The sequence below is a fragment of the Chamaea fasciata genome, unplaced genomic scaffold (assembly GCF_029207755.1).
Source record: "Chamaea fasciata isolate MVZ Bird 193981 ecotype frontalis unplaced genomic scaffold, bChaFas1.0.hap1 SCAF_9, whole genome shotgun sequence".
NCBI classification, from domain to species: Eukaryota; Metazoa; Chordata; class Aves; order Passeriformes; family Sylviidae; genus Chamaea; species Chamaea fasciata.
The window spans coordinates 20,125,206-20,150,718 of NW_027094094.1; the positions used below are offsets into that span (position 1 = coordinate 20,125,206).

Below are 25,513 nucleotides of genomic sequence, written 5' to 3' on the forward strand. Positions count from 1 at the left end.
GCCGCTCGGGAGCGAACACACGGGGCGCCCCACGTAACAGGCAAGTGTCATCCAGTAAGTGAACTTGTTGGGCAGTCCTAAACCTTGGATAGGGGTAACCAGCATTTCCTCTCCACACAACACGTGACAACAGTTCTTCTCTTGAGGTACAGCACTTGTCGGTCTCACGGGGCCAAGACCCCAAGGGCTGTCCAGCCCCGCACACGGCACTACTGGAGCGCAGCCGCGTGTGGAGCTCCAGCACCGCACAGCCGTGAGGCGGCACCGGCGGCCTGCGCCCTCACGGCGCCCGGAGCCCCGCGACAGCGGCCCTGCCGTGCCCAGCGCAGCCGCACGAGGGCGCTCACCCAGGCCCGCCAGGGGAGCGCGCAGCGCCGCACACCGGCGCGACTCCGCTGCCGCCCTACGCAGCGGAGCGGCATCTCCGCGGCCAATAAACGGCCTTAAAGCCGGGAGCGGGGGGCGCTGCTGGCCAATAGGAGAGCGGACAGCGGGGAACGCGAGAGCCCAATCGAGAAAGCCTCCGGCCCCGGCAGGGTGGGAACAAGAGGATGGTTCAGTCACAGACGGTGCGCGCTTCCTCCAATCAGAGCGTCTCCCCTCGTCGCGCGCTCCGGATTGGCTAACAGATGGCCTCAGCTCGCCCGTCTCGCCAATAGAGAGGCGGCGCTGCATGACAGACGCTCGGCTCAGCCAATTACTGTCGGTACGGAGGGCCTAGCCTTTCTCTCTTGCAAAATGGCGGCCACAGCTCCCGGTGCGGCTCCTCCCGCCGCCGCCCCGCCGCAGAGCCCGACGGCGGCGCCCACCGCCCCGGCGGGGAGCGCTCCCCCCGCGGCCGCGCCCACCCCGCCCGCCGCGCCGGCCCCGCCACCGGCCGCGCCACTGTCAGCCGCGCTCTCGGGCCCCTTCCCCGGCGGCCGCGTGGTGCGGCTGCACCCGGTTGTGCTCGCCTCCATCGTGGACAGCTTCGAGCGGCGCAACGAGGGCGCGGCGCGGGTCATCGGGACGCTGCTGGGTAAGAGCCGCCGCCCTGCCCTGCCCTGCCCTGCCCGGCCCTGCTCGCCGCAGCCTCGGGGAGAGCGCCCGCTCTCCCCGCGGCGCCCCCTCACCCGCCCTCCCTCCCTCCCTCCCTCCCGCAGGGACCGTGGACAAGCACTCCGTGGAGGTCACCAACTGCTTCTCCGTCCCGCACAACGAGTCCGAGGATGAGGTACGGAGGCGGCCCGGGCGGAGCGGGGCTTCTCTCGGCGGGGCGCGACCCCCGCAGTCCCGCTGCTGGCGGCCTGTGCCCGTGCTCCCCTGCCGGCCGAGCACCCTGTAACCAGCCGTCTCGGCGCTCTCCCGTTTCTCAGGTGGCCGTGGATATGGAATTTGCCAAAAACATGTATGAGCTGCACAAGAAAGTGTCTCCTAGCGAGATCATCTTGGGCTGGTAAGTTCTCCTTCTGTAAGAAGATGCAAGTAGTTCTGTTGATTCCTTAAACTACTTAAAATACATGATAGATAATAGAGATGTCACAGATGGCGAAGCAGAAGCACTAATACTTGTGACAGTGCAATCTTCCAACTCCTGTTACACAGTCAGTGGTAAAGCTCCTGCAGCTCATAAAAAGAAGAGACGGTATTGGAGAGTGAAAGGATTTTGTTTCGTTTGTGTCTAGCAAGGTATCATGGAGGCGTGATGTGTTAGAGAATGCATGGACAGCTTTTTTTAGAGGAACTTAATAGCCGTAATACAACCTGTACCATGAAAATTAACTGGTTAGAAAGAAGGGACAATACAAAAGAGGCTTTTAATGTACCAAAGGCGTCAGGAGGAATCACTGATACCAGCTTGAATACTTAGTTCTCTGCTGGAAGTACCTGTGTGTGGGATATGAAGCAAGATCAGTACAGTGTTATGGGAAGAGTCTCAGTGTGTGGCACAGTGTGTTTATCACTCTTTTCATGCCTCTCTGATCCCACAAAATGGCTTCATTTTCTTCCTGTGGAGCAAGCTTCCTCAACAGCCTTCTAATGGCACAGCAGAGTGCAGTTCCAGTGAGTTTCCCTGAGGATGTGAGATGGTAATTGTAGAGCAGTTAAAGGAGCTAGATTAACGAGTTAGACCTCCTGCAGAGGGACGTGTGATTTGCGGAAGACAAAATTTGTCCAAGTTTGTTTGGTATGCTTTGACTTACATTGATGGAAAAAGCTGGTCTAGAATGCAGCGACAGGTGACTCAATATTAGGTGTCTGATGTCAATTTACTGATGTTTTATGGCTGGTACTACGGCACTGGCCTTGTGCATATTTTGGGAGTGGGTGTGCTCAGCCTGTAATTCTTACAAGTGATTTTAGGGACAAGTGGCCATAAACTAAAAAACCTGTAGTTAAAACACTTAGGTTTAGTATGCTGCTACAGCTCAGTGTTTGGAAATCGGTGTTCTAGGATACAAACCTGTTAAATACCAACAATCCTAAACACTTGAATGGGCACTTGAATGTTGGAAGAATGGCTTTTCAGTGTGTGTTCTTTTGAAGGTATGCAACAGGTCATGACATCACGGAACACTCAGTCCTGATCCATGAGTATTACAGCCGGGAAGCACACAATCCCATCCACCTCACTGTGGACACAAGTCTCCAGAATTCACGCATGAGCATCAAAGCCTATGTCAGGTACTCTGGGAGGCTGCATTTCTGGGAGGGGAGCAATCTCAATTACTGAGAGATGTCCCATCAGGGGAACAAGAAATGTCCTCCTTTGGACAGTATTGTGCAGTAGTTAAACATAGTGATGAGCCAGGGATCACGGCTTACTTCTCATGGGAATGTCTTGACCATTGTATGCAGGTTGAAAGACTTCGTTAACTGCAACCTCATTGGGGTGGTTAATTAACAATTTTCAGAACATCTTAGGGACATTTCACAGGGTTCACACAGCTAGCAGTGATGTCACTACCTTCCATCACACTGACTGAATGCTAGCCTGTAGCCATAGGGCTTTATTGCTCAGCTGTGCATTTATACAGGTCGGAGGATTCATGTGGTCAGAACAATTCAAACATCTTCTTGATGGGTCTTTCTTCCCCTTAACCCCATAATTCTTATCAATTAACAATGGAGATTAAAAATGGAGAGAAATTAAACTCTTTCACCTGACTGAATTCCTCCCAGTATTGGGGAAGAGCTCTGCTCTGTAAGGAAAAAACCCTTTTCTTTGTAGAGAAAGTACTGCTTCTTGACTGTGCATCTTTAAAACGGGAGCTGTTCCATGACATCTTACTTAAAGTGCTAATGGACTTCAAGTACTTTGAGTAATGGGTACAATAAAGGTGTTAAGAGTGCTTTGTACTAGAATTTTGTCATATTGCTTGTTGTTTCAGTCATTAAAGCATGAAGTATTTCAGGGTAGAAGAGCACCTTCTCTAAAAGCAAGAAGGAACTTTGGCTCAGATGATAGTTCTTCATGCACTCATGCTGACGTCAAACCAGCTAGGAGTATTCTTGGATGAAAAAGAGCAGTTGATAGCATGCCAGAACTGATTTCCTGTCTTCACTTATCCTTGGGTCTTAAAATTGCTGATTTTGGTGAGAATGAGTAACATACTCATGTTCACGCTTTAGTGCTAACAGAGATCATTGAGATGGAAATCTCTTCCTTCCTCCCTTATTTATGTCCGTGCTGAAAATGTTCTGTTGTTCTCTTTTCTTTTTTCTAGTGCCCCAATGGGAGTCCCTGGTAAAACCATGGGCGTGATGTTCACACCCCTAACAGTGAAATATGTTTATTATGATACAGAGCGGATAGGAGGTGAATGCTTTCTTCCTATTTTGGTTATAATCATTGTTGTGACAATGTTCAAATGCTTCTTTTACCCTGGTAAAACTGCCATTCTGGGAATTTTACTGGTAATCAGACTGTCTTGCTAAAGCTGACCTAAAAAAATCTTCAACAGGTTAAGGGTTTAAACTGGTTTCTGTGGCAGTCAGTTTTTTTCACGGGTGCTCCTTTTGCTTTCAGTGGATCTTATCATGAAGACGTGCTTCAGCCCCAATCGAGTGATTGGCTTGTCCAGTGACTTACAGCAGGTGGGGTCAGCCTCAGCCAGGATCCAGGATACCCTGACCATGGTGCTGCAGTACGCCGAGGACGTGCTGGTAAGGCCAGCTTTGCATCAGCCAGAAAAGAAGTTGGATGTTAACTTGTGCATCTTGGTTTTCTCTTTGTTATTTCTCTTTCTGGGCCATAAACTTTGAGTTCCACTTCTGCTGAAGTGTGTGTTTCTTATGCCTAGTCTGGCAAAGTGGCTGCTGACAACACTGTCGGGCGCTTCCTGATGGATCTTATTAACCAGGTGCCAAAGATTTCACCAGAGGACTTTGAGACCATGTTGAACAGCAATATCAATGTAAGATCATAATTCATTTTTTCTGTGCCTTGCTAGCAATTTTGAAAATTTGTCATACAGACACAAATTTGTCTGTGATCTGTCTTTTTATACAAACTTGCTAATAGCAAATACAGCTTTTTTGTTGTCAGTAATTTGGTGTTTTAAGGGCTGAGGGGGGATAAAGAAACTCAGCATAATCTTGCAAGCAACTGCAGATAAAGTATTAATTTTTAAGGACTTAGGAATTTTGCAAGTCATCTGAAAACCAGTACCAATTTTTCTTTCTTACTGATTGGACAATGTGAATTATCAAACTTGAATAATTTTTATTTCAGCAATAACTGATGACTTGCCAGATTCTTTTGCCTGAGCTGCAGTTCTGTCTCTTTGCATAACACTTATGACATGAACAAGGTTTTAGCACGCTACCTGATTCCTGTAACAGACTGAATGTGTTGTTCACCCACAGTCTGTAAGACCAGAACTAATTTTTAATTTTGCTTATACCCTTTGACTTGTCTGGTTAACGTGGGTGAACTCAGAGTTAAAATTTCACAAGCAGTGTTTCATATTCCAGGAATACCAAAAGCATCCTGCAAGGAAAGCATTCCTCAGGGTAGGACTTTCAGGACTAACAATATTTCTTGTAGCTGATTGTAAAATGCTTTACAGATGTTAAAAATTCAGCTCTCTAATAAGCTATGGTTTGTTACTATTTCTGATTGCTGTTTTTTTCCTTTCCCTTTCAGGACCTACTGATGGTAACCTACTTGGCAAATCTCACACAGTCACAGATTGCTCTCAATGAAAAACTTCTGAGTTTATAAAGAAACTTTTGCCACCCTACACTTTAAGGAGCCTGAAGAATGAGCAGATACACTTTTCTGTGGTGTTGGAATTTTCCTTGGACCGTAATTTAATTACCTACATGACTTGGTTGACATTGTTATTTCCATTGCTCTGAAAAATCCCTAACATGCTTTAGGAAATGAATGGGAATGGCTGCAATTCAGTTGAGCCTGGTATTTTAAAATGGAATATGAAAATATTTTGTCTCCTGGGTTTGTTTACTTGTATAACAAAATACAGCTTTATTGTAAGAATGTATTTGGAATAAAAGTTCCATTGCAGTGGCAACAATGGCTTCTGTCCAGAAAAAAAACTTTCTCATTTATTATGTAATGAATCAATTTTTGAAAGGGTGGGGGAGGGGTAAGATGGCACCAGGAAAGAGTGGATGTAAGTGAACTCCAGTTCTTTGCAGGTTTTTTTTCCAGCTGTTAAAGCACATTGAAAGCGTGGGGATTTGTGTTGCATGTAATATGCTTTACCATGAAGGACTGCAGAATGGTCTCTGCTTTATTAGTGGTGCTGTGCATGTCCCTTCAGCAGGGTACTCACAGACCACAAAACAGTAAATTCAGTTTATGGTATCACTTCTACGCATATAATTATTTTCTGATTGTTTGGGAAAGGAAGTCAAGGTCAACAGCATTAGCCCCTCCTAAAGGGGGAGTTCAGAGAATTAAAGCCAGCAACTGAGTTCATGGTAAAAGAGTTTGAAAAGCATCTATGGCTAAACAAGCTTAGCCACTGGCGTTCCCATCTTTGCCAAAGAAGAAAAGGACAGCAAAATGACAGTCCATGAGATCTTATGTTAAAAGTTGGGTGTTGCCAAATTGGAATTTGCTATTTCATAACGCTGTGCTGCTGGTAAAGTTACGTGAAGAGAAACCCCATTTTCTCCCCAAGGCATGTTTCATGTTAACTGAGTTCCAGCTGGAAGAAAGCCAATACGAAAATCAGCTCTAACTTTGCTCGGTCTCTGCCAATGACATTACCTTTAGAAGGCTGTCTTACAGTACAGCTGTGCTGAGGGGGTACTCAGCTTGAACTTTGTTAAAGCATCCCACTTCCACAACAAAACTGTTCCCACCTTACTAATGACTGTATCGAGTCTGGTGAATGAATTTGAAATGGAAGTATGCAAAGAGAGTGTTCTCCAAAACAATTCTGGTAATTTGCCAGCTAAGAATAAGACTCAGATTACAAATCCATAGATCCTAGAGATCTATATCTCAATCTAGAGAGCTCCCCCAGTGACTCAATGCTAAATTTCAAGTTGTAATTTGGAAGGTCTATGTAAGTGAAAACTGAAGGTCCAACAAAGATCCTCATCTCATTGAAAATGTTATTTGTGAACATTAAATAAGGATTGGAGTAAGGATTGGAACTTAACCCTGTTTTTTTATTAGTCTGAATAAAAATGTTTTGCTTTCCTTTTCTTTAAACTTAATATTCTTAAATTCAGCCATTTAATGTTTCAAAATTTTCAGATCAAGATGTTTTTTGAAGAACGTTTTGACATGAATGGAGGAAAAGAGGAAGCAGCAAAGATAGATAAGTCTCTCAATTACTGCAAAGAAGTTGCAGGGGGAAAGTAAAATACTCTTTCCCTGATCTCTCCTCTGCAGGAAACTTTTTTCCCTTTTTCTAACAGGGAATGGCAAACATACAAAGAAAGCTGTTCAGCTTTTAGAGTTTTAAAAATCTATGTCATTTCATAAGCTGGTGTGCACAAAATGCAAAGTTCCAAGAAGAACAGTTTGTGATCACTGTGGAATTTGCAAGTCCTTGCAAGTACCTGAAGACTAATGAAGATGTGTGATAAGGAACTGAGGTTATGTCTTCCTAGGCAGAAAGATTGACTGCAAAGCAGAAGTGTCTGAAGTGACCAAAGTCCATGAGTTTAGGCCTTTGCAAGACAGGACAGTGCCAAATGGTTTGAAGTGGAGTAGGAAAAGAGTTTCCTTTTTAAAAACAGATCCCATCCATTCAGTCCTTGTGAATGGACACATGGCGATCCTTACTTTGACTGGAGTTTTGAATGTCTGATTTCAAATTTCAGTGACCACTTTTATGAAGGACAACATTGCAAACACAAGTGTAATGCATTGTTTTGCTTAATTGTAAAGAGCTGTGCTGTTACCTAGAAGGCATTCCTTCTCCGGAGTTGTGAAATGTTGACAGGAATTACTAAAGGTATTCTATTAGAATTGTTCCACTCTAGGGGAATCTGTCTAAACACTTGAAGTTCAATAGAAAATCTGGTGGGAAAAGCTTGGGAGTCAAGAATCACCAAGGATTTCCAGCTTTAACACTGTCTTGATCTGTAAATTGCATTAATTTACTAGGGAATTTTCTCCTTTTTTTGTTTGTTTGTTTCTTCAGAACGTGTTGCTCGAAAGAATTGACAAAGTTGGTTTTACACAGTCAAGATAGAAAATTGTCTGGTATTCTTCTGTATATTATATTTAGTCATATTAGTGATCTCACTAATACAATAAAAAACTTCCATCCTCTGTGATGCATTCAGCATTTTCTTTTCCTAGATGACTTCTCTGAAGGAGTATATATTCCTGGGCATTACTATATTACATTTATTTGTGGCAGTATGCATATTTTCCTGGTAAATATTAGGCTTTAAAATACCTTGTTCAAACAACTCTTTTACGAGCTCCCAGCACTCAAGTATTTCATGTCTCAAATGATGTAAATTATTAAGAATGTTAAAATGTTTAACGTTAGATTTTTTTTTTTTTAAATCGTGGCTTAGTTGAGTTCATCTTGGGTTTTTACCTCAGCATGAAGTTCTTGAACAGTTCTTTTCTTAAATATACATAATAATACTCAGCACAGAGTTCAATGTTACAATTGATTCTCTTGTTCTCATTCGGTATAACTTGGAGGAATGTATCAAATCCATCCACTTTGTTGCCTTGTCCTTTCTCAGACACAATCTCAGGCAGCATCAGCAAAGGAGGAGAGTTTCAGCTAAGCCCCTCTGGGCAGTACAGAGGCAATGAAACTTTATGGGTTTTGCAGTGAGCATGGTGACTTTGGACAAGCTGCAGTTTAATTAGCACACAGACATTATGCTTTGCTCTGGTATCTTCCCAGCACAGTCAGAATGCTCCTTCACAGCTCTGAAAGTGCACGTAGAACATGCAAGCACATGAAAGTACGCTGTGTTTCTTATCAAAATTAATACTTACAGGATAAATTATCTTATTTATAATTTATATTTATGAAAATGCCTTGATAAAAATTCAGGAGGGGGTGGTAATGGTGCACTATTTTTTAACTGCTGAGACTCAGCAGAAAAAAGTTCTTAATTGTTGGAAGTAACAAACCTTATTCTGTTATCTGCAATTTGAAACTTAAATCCTTGCTGCCAGAATAGCAACTTCATTTGGTGATTATTTCCACTGGGATGAAGGTCACTAAATTTGCCTTTTTAGTTGAGTCACTTCATTTTCTTGGCAGAACATTTAAACCTGCTAGAAAGAGGAGGCAGTGTGTTTTGGTGCGTAATTTTGTGAACCTGTGGACATGTGCCACCTATACGTGAAATTCACGGGTTTAGTCCTAAGGATTAAAAGGTTGATGTGAAAATGTTTGACACACAACCCTTCTAGAGCAGTCAAGCAGAACAAGCTGCTATTCTCCTGTGCTTTGGAGGAAGGGTGAAACTTCAATTTCCTCAATGGAACTAGAGATTGGTTGGCGAGTCAGAGGTAAGGGTTGTGTGAAACGCTGATGTTCAGGGCACGGCGGGTGGAGCACTAACGTGACTCATTGGGCAGTGACTCCTCCGAGCAGCTATCCAAACACAGCGCTCCTCCTCTAGCGAGCTGAGCTCGCTCTGCTCCCTGCACACAGGGAAGGTTAACTCAACAGCGTACTGGGACTGTGCATTCTAATAACTGCAGTCACAAGGAAGTCTAACAGGAAAAGTATTTTTAGTTCATAATGTAGGCTTGGACCACTGCAGAATCCTGTGGGTTTGTTACACTTTGACCTGTGGTTCAAAGCTGACCAGTTCTTACAACAAACTTGGGGAAAGTTTATGTTTTTAATTTAACTATATGGGCTGGAGTAGATCACCAAAAGTAATACTTTATATTACTTAAGTGGGAAATAATATTCCAACCAGGACACATAGAAGAGAAAAGCAGCAATGCTTTAGCCACCTACATCACCAACAATAAATTCATCTGGAAAAGAAGTTTTGTTTCAGTTCTTTTGATGGCACTCAGCTCCAAGCCAAGTCAGTCCAGACCAGAATTCCGTCCACTACAATGTCTTAGGATCAGATGCAAGAATATTACAAAAGAGAAGAATAGAAGTTTGTCTCTCCACTGAACTTGAATTTTCTAATAGCAAGAAGCTGCCTTGACTCTGTAGGTGGTTTTAGAAGCTTTTCTAAATGTGTGGGCTATAGGTATAGTAAGCCAAGGGATTTCCCTAAATACAAAGAGAGAAATTAGACGACCAAAATGGTTCCATTGCATGCTTTAAAAAAGTAATTCCAATTATGTTGATACATAAACATTCAATGCATCTAACAGATTCTTCAGACACCTAGGGTTTTTTTTAAAATCTCTTCTTCCTTTTGCAGTTGTTTTTAAAACAAATTGTTCTTTTTTTGAGTAGCTCAAATCAAAACAGTCCACTAAATGAAAAAGGTAAAGGATTGTGTATTTTATAAATGCACTTGGTTCCCATGGAAATAAGGATTAAAATATATATCGGTCCTGAAAGAAATGTGCTTAACAGGTGAAATAAAGTAGACATGCACTCAGAGTGTCAGCTGAAGAATGCTGTGAGGATTAAATTCTTAAAGCCACTCCTGAGGTGTTCTGGGCAAACAAGAGAGAACAAGCCCTATTTTCCTGGATAGGTAATGTATTAAATTCATGTGGTTTTATGTGCTCTTCATTTGAAGCAAGCAAGCATGGTAAATTATTACCCACCTATTTTCTGCTGTCTGCACTTCTCGCTGTTTTGCAGACAAATAGAACAGAAATGAAATAACAGATTGTTATTTCATCTAGAGCTGAAGTGCTGCACCAGGTTACAGGAAAGAACCAAAGCTGTTTGCATTGGAATGGTCTCTAAACTGCTAACAAGTTTGTCATAAACAAAAAAGGGGACATTTTGAATAACCTCAAGTAACTGGTGCATAATATGATAGGTGAATCCTTCATAAATTGTATCTTGTTTGTCAGAACGTCTTATGAATAATTAACCATCAGGCAAAGAAAGGACTATGTGTGTGTAATGTCTATTCATAGTATAATATGAATAAACATGACAACAGACAGAAACAAAACAGTAAGCACACTCCCCATAATTACATACAAATAACTATAATTAAGATTTGTTTTCTAGAGACATGCATGTAGTCGTCAGTCAATCTTACCTTTATGTCCTTTTGGGGCCTAGATGCTGGTCTTCAATAACTACAGCAAAAGGAGCAGCTCCTCCAGTTTCATGCACTTAGGTCTTTTGTATTCTTTGTCTGTTACATGCAGTTCTGGTGGCCTGGGTGACTCGATGGACTCCCTGACAGCTACTGACCAACGACCTGGATCTAAAGCCTCATGTGTTACTGGCATTACAGACTTGACTTAGCGCGACACGCATTAGCGCTGAGCGCCATTGCCGCGGTGCTACAGGGAAACTGCAGTGTCAACTTTTGCCTCCCTTTCCTAGCGGGTGGCAAAGGTCTCCCGTGGGACAGCATCTCCGGGCGCTGCTGCGTGAACGCTTCCCCTGGCACAGGTGGCGAGTGGCCCAGCCTTTGCGGCACTTGCGCCCGTGAGCTTACCTCTCGTCCGTCCCGAGGGACAACCGGGCACCTCGCAGCTTTCCTGCAGCGGCACGGGGCGAGTCTGCACGCACAGCAGAGGGCTCTGTCGGCAGGGCCGTCACCGCGGGCCCCGGGCGCGGCGCCCCTGCCCGCGGGGAGCGCGGCCCGTGGGCCGGGCGGGGCGGGCTCGGTGCCGGGGGCGGGGCGGGCATCGCCGGCCGCACAGGCTCCATTTTGCGGTGCGGCTGCGGAGAGACGCCGGGGGCTCTGCGAGTTCTCCTCAGGTGAGGCGGCTGGGGGGGGAGGGAGGAGCCGGCCCGGCCCGGCCCGGCCCGCACCGCCGGCTGTGCGCACACATCGCCCGGGGGGCTCGGCCCCGGCCCCGGCCCCGGGGGGCGGCCGTACTGGACGGAGCCCCGGGCAGCGCTCCCGGAGCCGCGGCCGCCCCCGGCTCGGCGCTCGGCAGGTGTCCGGCCGAGGGAGGCGCCGCCTGCCCCAGGGAGCCGCACCCCCGGCGGGGGCTGCCCTGGCGCTGCGGAGCGGGGACGAGGTCAGGCGGCCTCGGGAGAAGTAGGAACCGGGACACCGGGATACTTGCCTCCGCCCGCAGCTCCACCTGGCCGGAGGGTTCGCCGGGCCGGCCCGCGGCTGGCGGCTGAGGGAGCGGGAGGAGCCTGGGGTGATGCGTGACTGCCCTGAGCGGAGCGGGGCAGCGGCAGGCGGGCCCTCAAGGCGGCGGGGGCTCGGGCGGTGCCCCTCCCGGTGCCCCCTCGGGTGCGGGGCCGGGCCGGGGTTCCCGGCGGAGCTGTCGCAACGGGGACGCTTCCCGGTGTTTACGGCGGAGCTCCCGCCCGACACCCGGAGCGCGGCGCGCCCGCTGAGGTTTCCCCGCTGGCCAGTGCCGCGGCTGACTCACACCCGGCCCCCGCTTAACCCGCCCTGAGCCCGTCCGGGGACTGCGGGGGGAAACGACAGTCGGAAAAACTCTGCTGTTGTTTTGGTTATAAAAGTAGTTACGTCAGAGCCGCTGTTCAACGTGAGGATCTTGTGCCAAATTTAAGGTCCTTTTTTTCCCCGTCATTAAATGTATCATAACCTGGCTAATGGTCTCGAATCTCCCTGCCCAACCTGTTGGCAACATGCAGGATGGGATGCTCCCCAAGTCCCTCTGTTAAAAACGTGACTGAAATAGTTAATGTCAGAAAATAGAAATTTGCTCCACAACTGAAGTAATGCTGAGGGGTTACACCGGTTCTTATTAAATTACCCTTTTACATGGGATAGCTAGGGTACTGCTCTTCTCCTAGGAACCACCCGTGTGAGCAGAGCAGTGCAGGATGATGGATACAGGTGCTTGGTGCAGTCCAGAAACTTGCATGGTTTCTGTTCTGGCAAAGGGTTCATCTCCCTCCTGCTGGCACCTCAAAGTGTATCCTGTATTTCAGAGCTTTTTACCATGTTTAAATGTCTGTCTGACACTAAATAAGAGTGATAGTTAATTACAAAGTTGAAGATGCTTCCCTGCTTAATTCTGATTGCTATGGTCAGATGTAGGAGAGAAAAAGAGGAAAAGTTTTGTGGGTTAATAGCAGAATATTCAAGTGATTTAACAGGGAATTAGCAAGCAAGTACCTGCTGCAAACTCATATCTAGTGCTTCACAGTGAAAATACCTCTTTTTTTTTTTCTTCCCCAGAATGTCATACCCAGGTTATCCCCCTTCTGATGGCTACCCTGCTTTCCCAGGTTATCCCGTAAGTATGGATCTTGAATGTGTTGCATTCCTAATGCATTTCTATTCTATCAATACCTCTTCTTCCTGTGCTCCATGTGTCTGTAAACAGTAGCTGTCAGTTCATCTACCCTGTTCTCTAGTGATTATGGTCTTTGTTTTCATCTGTATATCTCTGAGGATGACTTTACACCTGTCACACAAGAATTCCAAGAAGACAGTTTAGTTTTTTTAATGATGTGCATTGTTCCAGAAAGGTCTTTGGTCTTGTTTTATCTTTTTCTTGTGAGTTTGGTTTTTTAAATATAGCTGTCTCATCTCAACAATTATTTTTCTTTTTTTCTTTTTTCCTTTTTTTTTTTTTTTTAAGTTTCTTCTGTAAATAGGAGGCCCTTTCCATGTAAGGTTAGAGGTAATCTCTGTACCAAATACTCACATAGCCATGTCCTAGGATTTACAGAGATGTTGAACAAGCTTCAGTGGTCACAGCCATCAGGAAGAGCTTGGAATACTGCATTCAAGTCACCCAGCTTTCATATAACACCAAGCAAATATTTTTCTGAGGATAGAGGACACTGTATCTTGACTACCCTATCCACAGGACTGTTCCACCTTCAGCTCACAACTGAAAGGACTACAGATTTGAAGGAAACTTAATGGAAGGCTGAAATGTATCATGTATAGCTGATGCTGCAGTCTTTTTGATATCCCTGCAATATTTTTCAAAGCTAGATTCATCTCTATGCTTTTATGGTACTGATCATGGCACTCATGGCACTTGTCATACTGTAATTGTGGGATTTTTACCTGTGTTCTGTGTAATACAGAACCAGACTTAAGCACAGATCTCAGCCTGAATGCCTTTAAGCTACCGAAAAGCTATAAATATGTGCAAGATATAAATATATACACATAAATACATGCAATAAATTCTCTGATGATTTTGCTTTATAATCTACCCTTACTTCTTCTGAAACACTAAAGTCAGTAAAACGAAAGACAGACATGTTAGAAACAACACTCTTAACTCCAGGATTTCTTTTCTTCCCTCAAGGTTCTGCTGAACCCTCAGATTTTAGCTGTAGTTTAACTACATCTGAAAATATTTTCTTTCATAGCTAGCGCCTAAAAAAATAGCCAGCTCCAATGAATTCATTTAGAAGACCTTTTAGACTTGTTATCAATGATTTCCTACTCTCATTGATGATACCCAATGTGATAACCAATTCAAAAAGCAAATGTGAATTTATTTTTTTCTGCAGCACTGGTAGTAATCTGAGCAGGGCTTCGAGGATCCTAATTTTGGATTTACGAATCTAAATTCCAATAAAATCTTTTTGTTGAGTGAGGCAGAGAAATGTTAGACTGAACCTCTGGGGAGAAGAATATTATATAGCCTGGGCACAGGAATTTGGGGCTAGAAATCTTGGGGCAGCCAAACCCATGGAGAACATTTGAGCTAGGCTTTGCTGCTCTGCACTTTATTTCTGTGTTCTGGGGTCAAGAATGAATGTGTACTGTATGTCACGTGTGACTCATATTTCTAAAGCTAGTCAGTAAAGATGATTCCCAGCAAGTGAGTAATGGCTCCATCCATTAGGCTTCATTATGAAGCTGATTTTGAATGCCTGATTTCTAAGATCATGTGTAATGTCTTTTACCTTACAGGGCTTTCCCTTAGAGATCCAGATCATTCAAGTAAATGTTTCTAATGTATCTTAATGCCAATAGCAACCTTTGTGGTATGGCAGGCAAATCATACATGTGGCAAAACAAATATATAGCTGTTGGACTTGTTCTTTTTATTTAAAACCTGTAATAGGTGTTCGGTCTGACTCAGAGATCCAGATTTAGTCATTGAGTATCCATGCTTTATTACCTGTATTCCAAAGGAAATGGGAAAAAAACCCCCAAAAAGTTCTTAGACTGTAACATTTGAAAACACTGTTTGTGCAAGAGAGGCAGAAGTTTCAAAGCAACTATGCTCTTAAAAGGCTTTTAACAGGGTGTGAGCTCCTAATGCTTCACAGAGAGCAAGCTGAGCTGAGCTCACCTCCTCCTTGAATGGCACAGAAAGAGCAGCTTTCCGGTAAAGAAACAGGAGTCCCAGTGGGTGACAAGCTGAGTGTGGCTCAGCAGTGTGAGTCCTCAGAGAGGAAGGCTAATGACACACCAGGCTTTAGCAAGAGCACCTCTGGAGTCCTGTGTCTGGTTGTGGCCTCCCAGTACAAGGCAGACATAGACAAAGAGGAGCATGTCCAGGGAAGGCTGCTTGCCTGGAGAAGAGCAGGCTAAGCACAGATCTGTTCAGTCTTCTGCTGGGTGAGAAGGAGCAATAGAGACATTGGAGCCAACTCTTGTCAGAGGTACTCAGTGAAAGGGCAGCTAGCAAATACAGGTTTGCAATTTGGTTTGAGGAAAACATTTTTCTCTAGAAGAGTAGTCAAACACTGGAACAGGGGCCCAGAGAGGCTGTGAATTTACCTCCTTGTTTATACTGAAAACTTCACTATCAGGCCTTGCATAAGCTCACCCAACTCCAAAGCTGGCTCTGCTTTGAGGCTGGATGGGATCACAGGCCATCCAGAGCTGACTTCCACCCTGCAGCACTCTGATTCTGTGTCAGCACAGAAGATGCATCAGAACACCCAACCAGGAGGACTCCATCCAGGCTTCAGGAATTCTGCTGCTGCTGCTTCAAGCCCTACAGCTTGTTGGATAATTCACATTATATATATGGGGACATTTTGGCAGCTTGGGAGCTTTTACTCTCATGTGCTGTTAACAGGCATACAGACATCCCATTTTTGTGTTTCAGCCGACAGGACAGGAGTCTGCCTATCCACCAGCTGGTCAGTACACCTATCCTGCTGTTCCTGCAGGATTCCCTCCATCAGGAGGAGGGACCTATCCTGCAGCACCACCGAATGCTGGGTTTCCAGGGGCAGCAGGATATCCTGCCCCAGGGGGCTACCCTGCTTCAGGGGGCTTCCCTGGAGCTCCCCAGGCTGGAGGAATGCCACCTTATCCTGGAGGTAAGATCCTTTGTTGGAGTACCAGTCAGGAGTGATTTCCAGTGTAACCATTCCCGTGCTCGTTAGGAACAGTAAAGAAAAGCAGCTTTGTTCAGTGAGTGGTTCAGGCGGCAGCACGCAGGCAGGCAGCCAGGTTGCCATCCAGCAGTAAATACCTGCCTGCTAACAGCAGAGCCTTGGTGGTTCTGGGTCACTGCAGAGACATGGAGGAACCAGTCTCTTACGTAGCTCTGCTCAATAACCTGGCTCCTGTTGTGTCAAGAAGTCAATCACAAAATACTAAGTGTGCTAAAGTCTGGGTTTTTTTTTTCCCTTGGCTCCTCCAGGCCCTGGCTTTCCTGTGCCTCCCACTGGGCCTGGCTTTGGTGGCTACCCACAGCAGCCTCCTGCCCAAAGCTATGCTGGAGGTGGACCTGCACAAATTCCAGGTATGTCATATATAAGAAACTTCAAGCCTCCAAAGTTAAACCAAGAGACCCTAGGATAGGTAGTAAGAAATTAAGCCCTTACCTTTGTTACTTGTAGCTGTTGAGGTTTGTATGCTGTACCCCTCCTGCCACCTTTCTTGACCAGGCCATTGAACCAGCTCTGTAGGTGCTACATCCAAAAGGGATGGCTGTCCCTGAATAATGGTCGTGATGTAGTGGTTTTAAGTGCTTACCCTTTTTCAAACTGCAAGTATCTGATGAGAACTGTGAAATCCAGAGTCCACATTCAATGAGTATCTAGCAGTTCTGTTAATCTCAATTGTATTTCTCACATCTGTGTGTTCACAGTGATTCCTGACACACTGGAGAAAGAGGAAAGGAGAATGCAAACATTTGCTTAAAAGCAGTGCAGTGTTTGTAATGCTTTGAGTGGTCAGTTACTATAGAGATGATTTTTGTCCTGGAATGTATCAGTTGTGTTTTATAGAAATTCAAAGCAACAAAACCTTTTTTTGTTTTAGGATTGCTCTGCTAACTCAGGTACTAAGTTGCTGTTAAAATGATAAGGAATGTGCATACATATTATGAATAAAAACAAAAGTTTTAGCTTTTGTATTGTCAGTGCTTTTGATCACAAAATGAGATTCCTTCAATCCTTTTTGCAGCAATGAATCCTGAATATTTACTCCTTACATGCTAGGCATTTTAATGTGTATGTGACAGCTTTTGAAGAGAGCATGGAACACACATTCTTCATTTCTTTGGGCTATCTTGGTTTCTTTCGAAAATAGCAGAATTTCATAAGGAGAGATCCTTCCTGTTCCCACAGCACCAGCAGGTTTAGTATTTTTAGAACTGCTTTGCTAGTATATGTACCAAAATGCATCTGTGATCGCTTCTTCCCGTTATCCCCAAGGGAAGAAGTGCTAGGTATCATTAGGAAACAGGTTGTGTGCAGTGGCAGGTCTGGCTTTATATTCAGATGAGATGGCATTTCCATAATAAGAGGAGACCTAATTAATTTCTCCTACCTTGTTCTTTATTTTCACCAGGATTTCCTGGTGGACAAGTACCATCCCCAATGCCTGGTCCGGTACGTGCTCTATTCTCTTGTATAATTGATCTTCCGTGGCTTCTGTAGTTCTAATGTTTTTACAGCTGATTTCCAAAGGTTTAGACTGTGTTCTGCATCAGGAGTTTCCATCTACCCTCAGTGTAATGTTGCCCTGATTCTGTGTTAGAGGAGGAAATTGAGAACTAATGGACAACTCCTTCTGAAGTACTGATTGCAGAGCTGTGATTTTAATTTGAATTTTTATTGTGTAGGTATCTAGTTACATGTGACTCTTATTTTCAGCCTGCTGCAGTGGTTCAGTATAGCCAGGGTACAATTCAAGCTGCTCCAAACTTCGATGCTGGAAGGGACGCAGAAATTCTACGCAAAGCTATGAAGGGTTTTGGTAAGTAAGCAATAAAAGCTTTAGTTCCTATTGATCTAACTTCTTAATGCCATTTTTATGTTTTCTTCAGTTTTTATTTAACTGTACTTCCCCTGCCGCAAGCTTTTCAAAAGTTACATTTTCAAAATGGCCTGGGCTATTTAGTAGATGAAGCTTAACTGAGAATTCGGTGGACTTAAATAGCAGCCTCTTATTTTGTAACTATGCCCAAATGCAACAGGATAAAATGCACAGTTTTGGAGAGACTCTGTTTCATTCTTAATGACACTGCCCTTCTGTTTCCAAGGAACTGATGAGCAGGCCATCATAAATGTTGTTGCTAACCGCTCCAATGATCAAAGGCAAAAAATCAAGGCAGCTTTCAAGACTATGTATGGCAAGGTACGTTCACTAGTTTTTTGAACTGGGAAACAAACCCAAACTTTCATCGGCTGCTTTAACTGCCTGGTTGCATTTTAGTCCTGGGGAATGATTTGGGCATTTTTTAAATGCACTTCTTTTGGTTATATTCCTTAAATATTGGGAGACATCTGGTACAAGACATAGGGTTGTCCTGATACCTGGCAGAAGGAGGGGTGGGGGAAGGCTGGAAGCTGTCTCTGTCCCTGACCACACAAGAAGCTTCTCTAATGCTTGACAGAAAATAATCAAGCTTAAACTGCCCTTGTATTTGTGTCTGAAACTGCAGAGCTTTTTATGTGCACAAACCAGCACTGAAATCTTCCTGAGAAACAAACTGAGAAATGATAGAGGATTGGATAGTAAATAAAGCTAAAGAAATTTAATTTAATTTCTTCCCCGTCATTTTTGCAACCTGAAGTGAAATTTTGTAGTTGTTTGTCTTGGTTTAGATTAGGGAGGAGATAATGGAGAAAAGCTGAGCTGTCAGATTTTGGACAGAGGGAAGTCCTTAATAAAGAAAACAATGCTTTACAGGAAAAACAGCACAAAGGTAGAGGGGTACAAGTCATAAAAGTAAGTTCTAGTTTGATCTTTCTTCAGTACATAATCTATATATGCCTAACACTCTGCAAAGCCCTTTTTGTGTTTATAATTGAACAGGATTTAATTAAAGATCTGAAGTCTGAGTTAAGTGGTAATGTGGAAGAATTGATTCTAGCCCTCTTCATGCCTAGTACCTACTATGATGCCTGGAGTTTACGTCATGCAATGAAGGTATGGTGTTGCTGTGAAGAAAACCGTTTAAAACTATCTTTAAATGCTCATCTAAGAATACCTGGTCCCAGCATTGTTGAAAAATCCGCTATTGTCAAACAAATACTGGGATTGCAAGGCTTAATTCTTTTCTGCTGCGTCCCCTGGTTCCAAACAATTCCTGCAGGATTAGCCAGTTCAGGACAGATGTTCATTGAGTAGAGGAGGAAACGCTGCAGGACAGAACCTTGTTCTCTACCATTTTTGCTAGAACCTAGAAAGGGCCGGGGTGCTGTTAAAACCATAACCACTGTTTAAACTGAAAGTATATGCCTTTCCTTACTAGGAACAAACCTTTGTTACCGAAAGGTATTTTTGGATTATCCTTTTTTTCCCCAAAAAGACAATGAAAAAATAATTTCTTAAATGTCAGATGATGGATGTATCTGTTGAAATACAAGGACAGCATTTAGAAATTAGGTGAGCTAGTTGGTTTAAACTTTTAATTTAGGTAAACTGGTGCATCCAGTTTACTGGAATGTCTTGCTTGAGCTGCAGCAGCTAGCAGCTGGCTGATAGTGAAAATTAGTAACTCAACCCAAGTATTAATGCACACCTCCTGGAGAACATGGAGCTTAAATGAAGAGCTGCCTTTAATGGGGAATAGCCATTCAACCATTTTCAAAAATTCATAATGTAAGATTACCTAGAAATCTCACATACATCTCTTCTCCTATCTAACCCTTCCCTGAATTGAGATGCTCATGCCAGTAAGATCCCCCTGCACACAGAAATAACAATAAACTTTTATTCTGGGGGAAGGGAAGCATCTATAAAAAGTTCCACATTGTGTAAGCAGCCACATTTGGATAGGGAATACACTTGTGTACTGACCAAAACAGAATTTACATGTGTACCTTTGACTTTAATGATTATCAAAGGGCTCTTCTTTCCTTTGGTAAGTTTTCAGATTAAGGTTGCAAAAGAATTTTCTTCCTAAACCATTTTCCATTTAACTTTGGCCAATGTCCCTGATGTGGATGTAGAGTTTTGGGGTGTTTCTCTGAACTGGTGCAGAATGCCGTATTTGAGGAAGCTTCACTCCATTTTAAGTATACAGTAGACTTGGTGCTTTCACACTGCAGGGACACTGTTCTTACAATGTAGATTGTATTAGGTTTTGAAATACCAGGTGACTGCCTTGTTTCACAGTTGAAGAAAAGCGCACAGGTAGTGCTCTGTAGTTATGCCTTTGTTTTCTCTGCCTACAGGGAGCAGGCACACAGGAGAGCGTGTTGATTGAAATCCTTTGCACAAGGACAAACCAGGAAATTCGTGACATAGTGAACTGCTATAAATCAGAATTTGGAAGGGACATTGAAGAAGACATCAGATCAGACACTTCAGGACACTTCGAACGTTTACTGATATCTATGTGCCAAGTGAGCTTTTAATTTTTTTTTTTTTAATAAGATAACACTGTACAGTCTGATGTGTTTAGTTATAATGGATCCATAAATAGCCTGTGTGTGCTTAGCAAGAGGCAGGTTTTTAAGAAATTAGCCCACTGTCATTAATTTATTCCCTAAGATATAACACTTGAGTCCTTCCTCAAGAGATACTTCTTATCTACAAATCCAGGATGAATTGTGTGACCTAATTTAGCACCCTCAATTAATATGAGAACTTATGTGGAAATATTGTGCAGATGCAACCAAGTGGTTCTCTAAAACAGTGCTCTACACTGCTGTTAGAGCAAGACACTTTTTATTTGTTGGATGTTAGCAAAGTAATGTGAGCGAAGCTGATTGGATCACCTCTGTGGTATGCCTGTGAGAATCCCTACAAACAAGATAAGATGTGCCACAGGGCAAAATCTCCCCACCCAAGTTACTCCACAGCCTGCCTTCCCTTTCCCTCACCAGAATTAGGGAGGTGCTGCTGTTGAACTCAGATGACCACTGGAGCTTGTTTATCCCATACCATTTACTAGGGCTCCTTTTGTGCTGAAGAATAGTAACTTGCAATTATACATATTTAGGAAGAAATAATGTAACTAATGCAACTTCCCACATTTCTCTGATCAATTTGCCTATTACTGTTACAATTTCTATGATACTTCTCTATCTCATTGGCTTCTACCTTTGTGAGAGTTCAGCTATGCTCTAGATATTTGGTTAAAGGTCAAAATCCACAAGAAAGCAAACCTAGAGAAGCTCATGCTGCTAATTTTTATTTCGATAAATCCAATAGTTTACAATAACTGACAACCACATCATTTAAATAGTATATTAACCTCTATAGATACAACAGTATTGGAGAGAATGTATTCAGCCTACTCAGCCAGTATGTTTAGCAGTATCCATCCATGCACTGGGTAGCAAAATGCCAAAACAACCACCAAAGCACATAAAACGTCATATAAGCCCTACTGACACAAGTGTAGTAAGTGCTTTCTGGAGACATTCTTACTTGAAATAAGCAACTTCTAAATAAAGTAGGAGGGAAACCTGAGATATTTCAGGGGTGCATATTCAGTAAGATAATTCATTAGTTCGTTTGGGAAGAGTCTTTGCAACTTGAAGCCTGGAAACAAACAAATCAAGAGAAAGCTTACATTATTAAGTAAATTAGAGAATTAAGTACAGTACTTGATCAGAATTACGAGATGGTTTGTAGGGGTGAAGTTATCTGAATCAGTGTATCTGCAGTTTAAAGCATGTCCTACAGATAGGGTTCTGAGCCACTTTGTATTTGTTTCCTATAAAGAATATTAAATCAAAGAGAAGTTTTAAAGCAATGTAATATGTTTCACACTATTTCTGCTTCAAGCTTTGAAGATAAATGCCTGGGCTCTATGTACACTCCAAGCAGTTAAAGCATAGCTTTCCCTGTGAAATTTTATTTGAAATCTGTTGTCTCTGAATGAAGGGTAATCGTGATGAGAATCCAACTGTGGATTATCAAAAAGCTCAAGAAGATGCTCAGCGTCTGTACCAAGCGGGTGAAGGAAAACTTGGGACTGATGAATCTTGCTTTAATATGGTTCTGGCAACCAGAAGTTTTCCCCAGCTGAAAGCAACAGTTGAGGCATACTCCAGGGTAGGAGTTCTTCACTAATTTCAAATGAGCTTGGTCAATGTATTTTAAATTTTAAATTAAGCTTCCAGTTGCTACTGCATTTCATCATCCACATATTAACCTCATTTATTTGTAGATTGCTAATCGTGATTTATTAAGCAGCATTGACCGAGAATTTTCTGGAAATGTGGAACGTGGTTTGAAGACTATTGGTAAGTTACATGTTCTTCCCTCCCCCCCTTATCCTTTAGGAATTAAACCTAAATGTAACCAAAGAAAAATCCAGTTCAACACTGGCCATATGGCAAATGATCACATAATCAGAGACTCTGCTAGAACAGAAGTAGCTTCAATTATTCAAATGATTCATCTTGCACTTAAATGAAGAAAAATAAGGATCCATCATGAGGAAGTCAGCTTTGAATAAGAAAAGGCCACATAGAAACTACTTGTCACTTCTCTGGGAAGGCAGGCAAGTGCACAGGACCAAGGGTCACCAGTTAGTGCTTGTAGCTGTGTAATTCAGAGTTCTGCAAAAGGGGGTACTGCTGTCACAGAGCTGTGACTGGGTGTGCAGCTCCTCAGCAGAGACAGCTGAGCCACCCACACAGATAACCTCAGAGCCAGCATGAACCTACTGAAGGCACAGTTCCCTTTCCACCCCCTTCCCCACCACCATCTACCCCAAGAAGCTCAGCTGTGGCTAAGGACAGGCTTAGCAAAATAGAAGATGTTGTTTTGAATTCACTATTTCCTACTGACTTGTTATAGTAAAGCAGTTCAGTTCAGCACAATTAAATGATAGTGAAAATCAGTAATATTTAGTAGTAAATCTGGAGACACCAGTCATATCAGTGCTTACCCAAATGACAGCAATTCTGTAGCCATAATGGATAAGCAAAAACGTCCCAGAGTATATTCTACTCAAAGAGTTTAATGGGAAAAATTCAGGTCTGAGAATCAGGTAGAATAATGGCTCGTCTCTGAGTGTGAACAATCTACCTGAAACAAGATCTATTCTGTAACTAAAGGAGTTCCAGAACTACTAGAGAACCTTCTGCATTTGTACTTTTCTTAGTGAGATTTCAGCAATGGAACGTGAGTAAAACACCTTGTGTCCCAATACCAGCTATCCAAAGAGAACAACTGTTTTTGAATTACCCATTTGACAATTAAGACTTCAGAGAATTTTGAAAAGCACCTCCAGAGGAGTTAACTGCTATTAACCATAAGTTTTTGTGTGAAGGAATAACTCATTTGGTCAACTTGAAAATAAGCTTAGTCTACAAACAGGTTCAATTATTCATTATTATCCAGTAACTGGATCTTCACCAAGACCAACCTCTAGCTGTCTTCAGCAAAAAATCCTGCCAAGTTGATCCTGCCAAGTATCACTATACAGGATACAGTACTGGAACTAATCCTAATAATATATTTTATTGCAGTGCAATGTGCTTTAAATCGCCCAGCCTTTTTTGCTGAAAGACTTTATTATTCTATGAAAGGAGCTGGCACAGATGATTCTACCCTCATCAGAATTGTAGTCACTCGCAGTGAGGTAAGAAATTTTTTTCCTGTGTACCAGTCACATGCAGCAGAAAGCCATTTACCCAAACCAGCTTGTCAGTCCTCCTTTCACAGGTGTAAAATCCTGTACTGCATGAAGCTTTTATGGGGCTCACATTGAGATGCATGTGTTAATTAGTTTTAAAGCCAGCTTTCACATAGTAATTTAATTAACTCTGCCTAGATAGTAGTAACTGCTTGTTTTCCTTTTTAACTGTTGTTGCCTGTCTGTGTAGTAAGTGAGCACCTCAAGGTGAGAAGGTCACCTGTTCAGAGTTAGGACAGCACAGTCTTAACAAAGTGTGGAACAACTGCTGCACTCTGCTTTGGGGGCTGCTCCTCCATCCTTGGAGGGACCAGCTGGCTTGTCCACTGCACAGGGTTAATCATTGCACATCTCACCCTTGGCATGTGTTCTCTAGTTTGCAAGGGACGAGATGGGGGTGACTGCCTAGGATTTAAATCATACACTGTGCTTGAGTTTTCTGCTTTTTTTTTTGTCTTTGCATAGATTGACCTTGTGCAAATTAAACAGATGTTCACACAGATGTATCAGAAGACACTGGCTACAATGATAGCAAGTGATACAAGCGGTGATTACCGGAAGTTGCTCCTGGCAATTGTTGGGCAATAGAAGAGGATTATCTGGTTTTTTGGTTTGGTTTTTTTTTTTGAAACAAACTGAAGGACATGAGACATGCTTTAAGTAGACACTAACTATCCTTGTAAAAGAATAATTTTAAAGGTTACATAATCAAATATGCCTTCTTCATGATTCAGTAAGCTTTTTGCACTTACAATGCCTTAATTTACAGCACATAATATTCTTTATTGTATAATAAAAGATATATCTTGTCTATTAGACCCTAAGCCTTAGTCTTTTTGACCCAGACAAAACCACTTCCCGTCTACTGGCTTCCTGCATGCATCGCTGTGGGAGTCAGCTATTTCAGCCAAATGAATCTCCAGCACTCAGCAAGTTTCCTGAAATACCTAAACTGCTGAGCTTCCTGTGGAAGACAAAGCCCGAGGCTGTGATGTAAAGCATTTTACACCCCATCCCCTTTTAATGTGTTTCCATCATAATGCTGAAAACCATGCAAGTGCTCTGTTTAAGTCACAATACACTGACAGTTTGGGAGCCTTGGCAGAATCTGACTGTACACCCCTATTAAATTCCTTAAATTAGCAGTTAGTTACCATATGCTGAAGGCAGCAATGGAAAGGAGAAATCATTTTGGATCTGATTCTGAAGTCTCTCCTTGTAAAGAAGTGGGTTATACAGCAGCTGCCCAAGTAGTGAAAAAGCATTTATTTAATGTTAACCTGTAAATCCAGCCCAAAGCAGTTGTGACCTACTCAATATAAATGGCTATGTGGGCGTTTTCGAAGGATTGAAAGAGAACAGCTATGAACAGCACATTTGGTTTTTTTAGAAAACTGCAATGAATCAGTCCCCAACCATAAATTTAGGAGAAGCTTCAAGTCCAGCAGTAATGAGCAGTGTGTTCCTTCAGCAATGCTTTAACAAGTAACAACTGTATTACAGGACACCCTCACACAAACAGCAAAAAGCTATTTCTAGTATCTCTCAGGCAAAAATCGCTAGGGGTGGTAGAGCCGGTGCCAAGATGACAAACCTTTCACTCTGCACAGCGTGAACATGGAGGTTTATGCACAGCAACAACAGATTATCAAGTGTATCATACCAAAAAAGTTTATGTATTTTACTCATATCAGTGGTCTGCCACCTAAATCTGATTTTAGACTCCAAACTTTTTATGATATAACAGAGAAATACAGTTCAGTTGAGTCAGATTAATTACTTCAAATACAAAATAGATGGAAGTTGATTTGGAGAGACTAGAAGACATTCTACTCTGCACTACTTTGGTCATCCTTAGGGCAAGTATCCCCTGAGACAGATACACGTGTGTGTATACAGATAACTACCTGTCAATAGCTTTCCAAGCTTGACCAAAATTCTCACAAGCTTTGGTTCTCATTTATTTGTTCTTGAACA

The 25,513-nt window shown here is 43.1% G+C and overlaps 3 protein-coding genes across 6 annotated transcripts in view; 2 read left to right on the forward strand and 1 right to left on the reverse strand.

Moving 5' to 3' along the window:
* The first annotated feature begins 721 nt into the window (after positions 1–721).
* EIF3F (eukaryotic translation initiation factor 3 subunit F) lies at positions 722–6,663 on the forward strand. Its single transcript, XM_066191360.1, has 8 exons — positions 722–1,018; positions 1,143–1,213; positions 1,356–1,435; positions 2,527–2,664; positions 3,708–3,799; positions 4,010–4,146; positions 4,284–4,397; positions 5,129–6,663. The coding sequence occupies exons 1-8, from the start codon at positions 739–741 to the stop codon at positions 5,204–5,206; spliced, it is 990 nt and encodes a 329-aa protein (XP_066047457.1). The 5' UTR covers positions 722–738; the 3' UTR covers positions 5,207–6,663.
* Positions 6,664–11,248: 4,585 nt separating this feature from the next.
* ANXA7 (annexin A7) lies at positions 11,249–24,352 on the forward strand. Its single transcript, XM_066191410.1, has 13 exons — positions 11,249–11,318; positions 12,730–12,787; positions 15,584–15,800; positions 16,127–16,228; positions 17,281–17,321; positions 17,586–17,688; positions 17,975–18,069; positions 18,751–18,864; positions 20,115–20,285; positions 21,775–21,945; positions 22,061–22,136; positions 23,370–23,482; positions 24,002–24,352. The coding sequence occupies exons 2-13, from the start codon at positions 12,731–12,733 to the stop codon at positions 24,122–24,124; spliced, it is 1,383 nt and encodes a 460-aa protein (XP_066047507.1). The 5' UTR covers positions 11,249–11,318; position 12,730; the 3' UTR covers positions 24,125–24,352.
* PPP3CB (protein phosphatase 3 catalytic subunit beta) overlaps positions 21,061–25,513 on the reverse strand; it is a 46,901-nt gene continuing 42,448 nt past the window's right edge. For all 4 annotated transcript variants that reach the window (XR_010722291.1, XR_010722290.1, XR_010722289.1 and 1 more), the window contains one exon: positions 21,061–21,429. The gene's annotated coding sequence lies outside the window, so the exon portion shown is untranslated. The remainder of the gene's footprint in view (positions 21,430–25,513) is intronic.

Coding starts and splice junctions, on each gene's coding strand:
- EIF3F (XM_066191360.1), top strand. CDS start 739: ATGGCGGCCACAGCTCCCGGTGCGGCTCCTCCCGCCGCCGCCCCGCCG. Junction 1,019..1,142: donor GGTCATCGGGACGCTGCTGG/GTAAGAGCCGCC, acceptor TCCCTCCCGCAG/GGACCGTGGACAAGCACTCC. Junction 4,147..4,283: donor AGTACGCCGAGGACGTGCTG/GTAAGGCCAGCT, acceptor TCTTATGCCTAG/TCTGGCAAAGTGGCTGCTGA.
- ANXA7 (XM_066191410.1), top strand. CDS start 12,731: ATGTCATACCCAGGTTATCCCCCTTCTGATGGCTACCCTGCTTTCCCA. Junction 18,865..20,114: donor GTTTACGTCATGCAATGAAG/GTATGGTGTTGC, acceptor CTCTGCCTACAG/GGAGCAGGCACACAGGAGAG. Junction 20,286..21,774: donor TACTGATATCTATGTGCCAA/GTGAGCTTTTAA, acceptor CTCTGAATGAAG/GGTAATCGTGATGAGAATCC.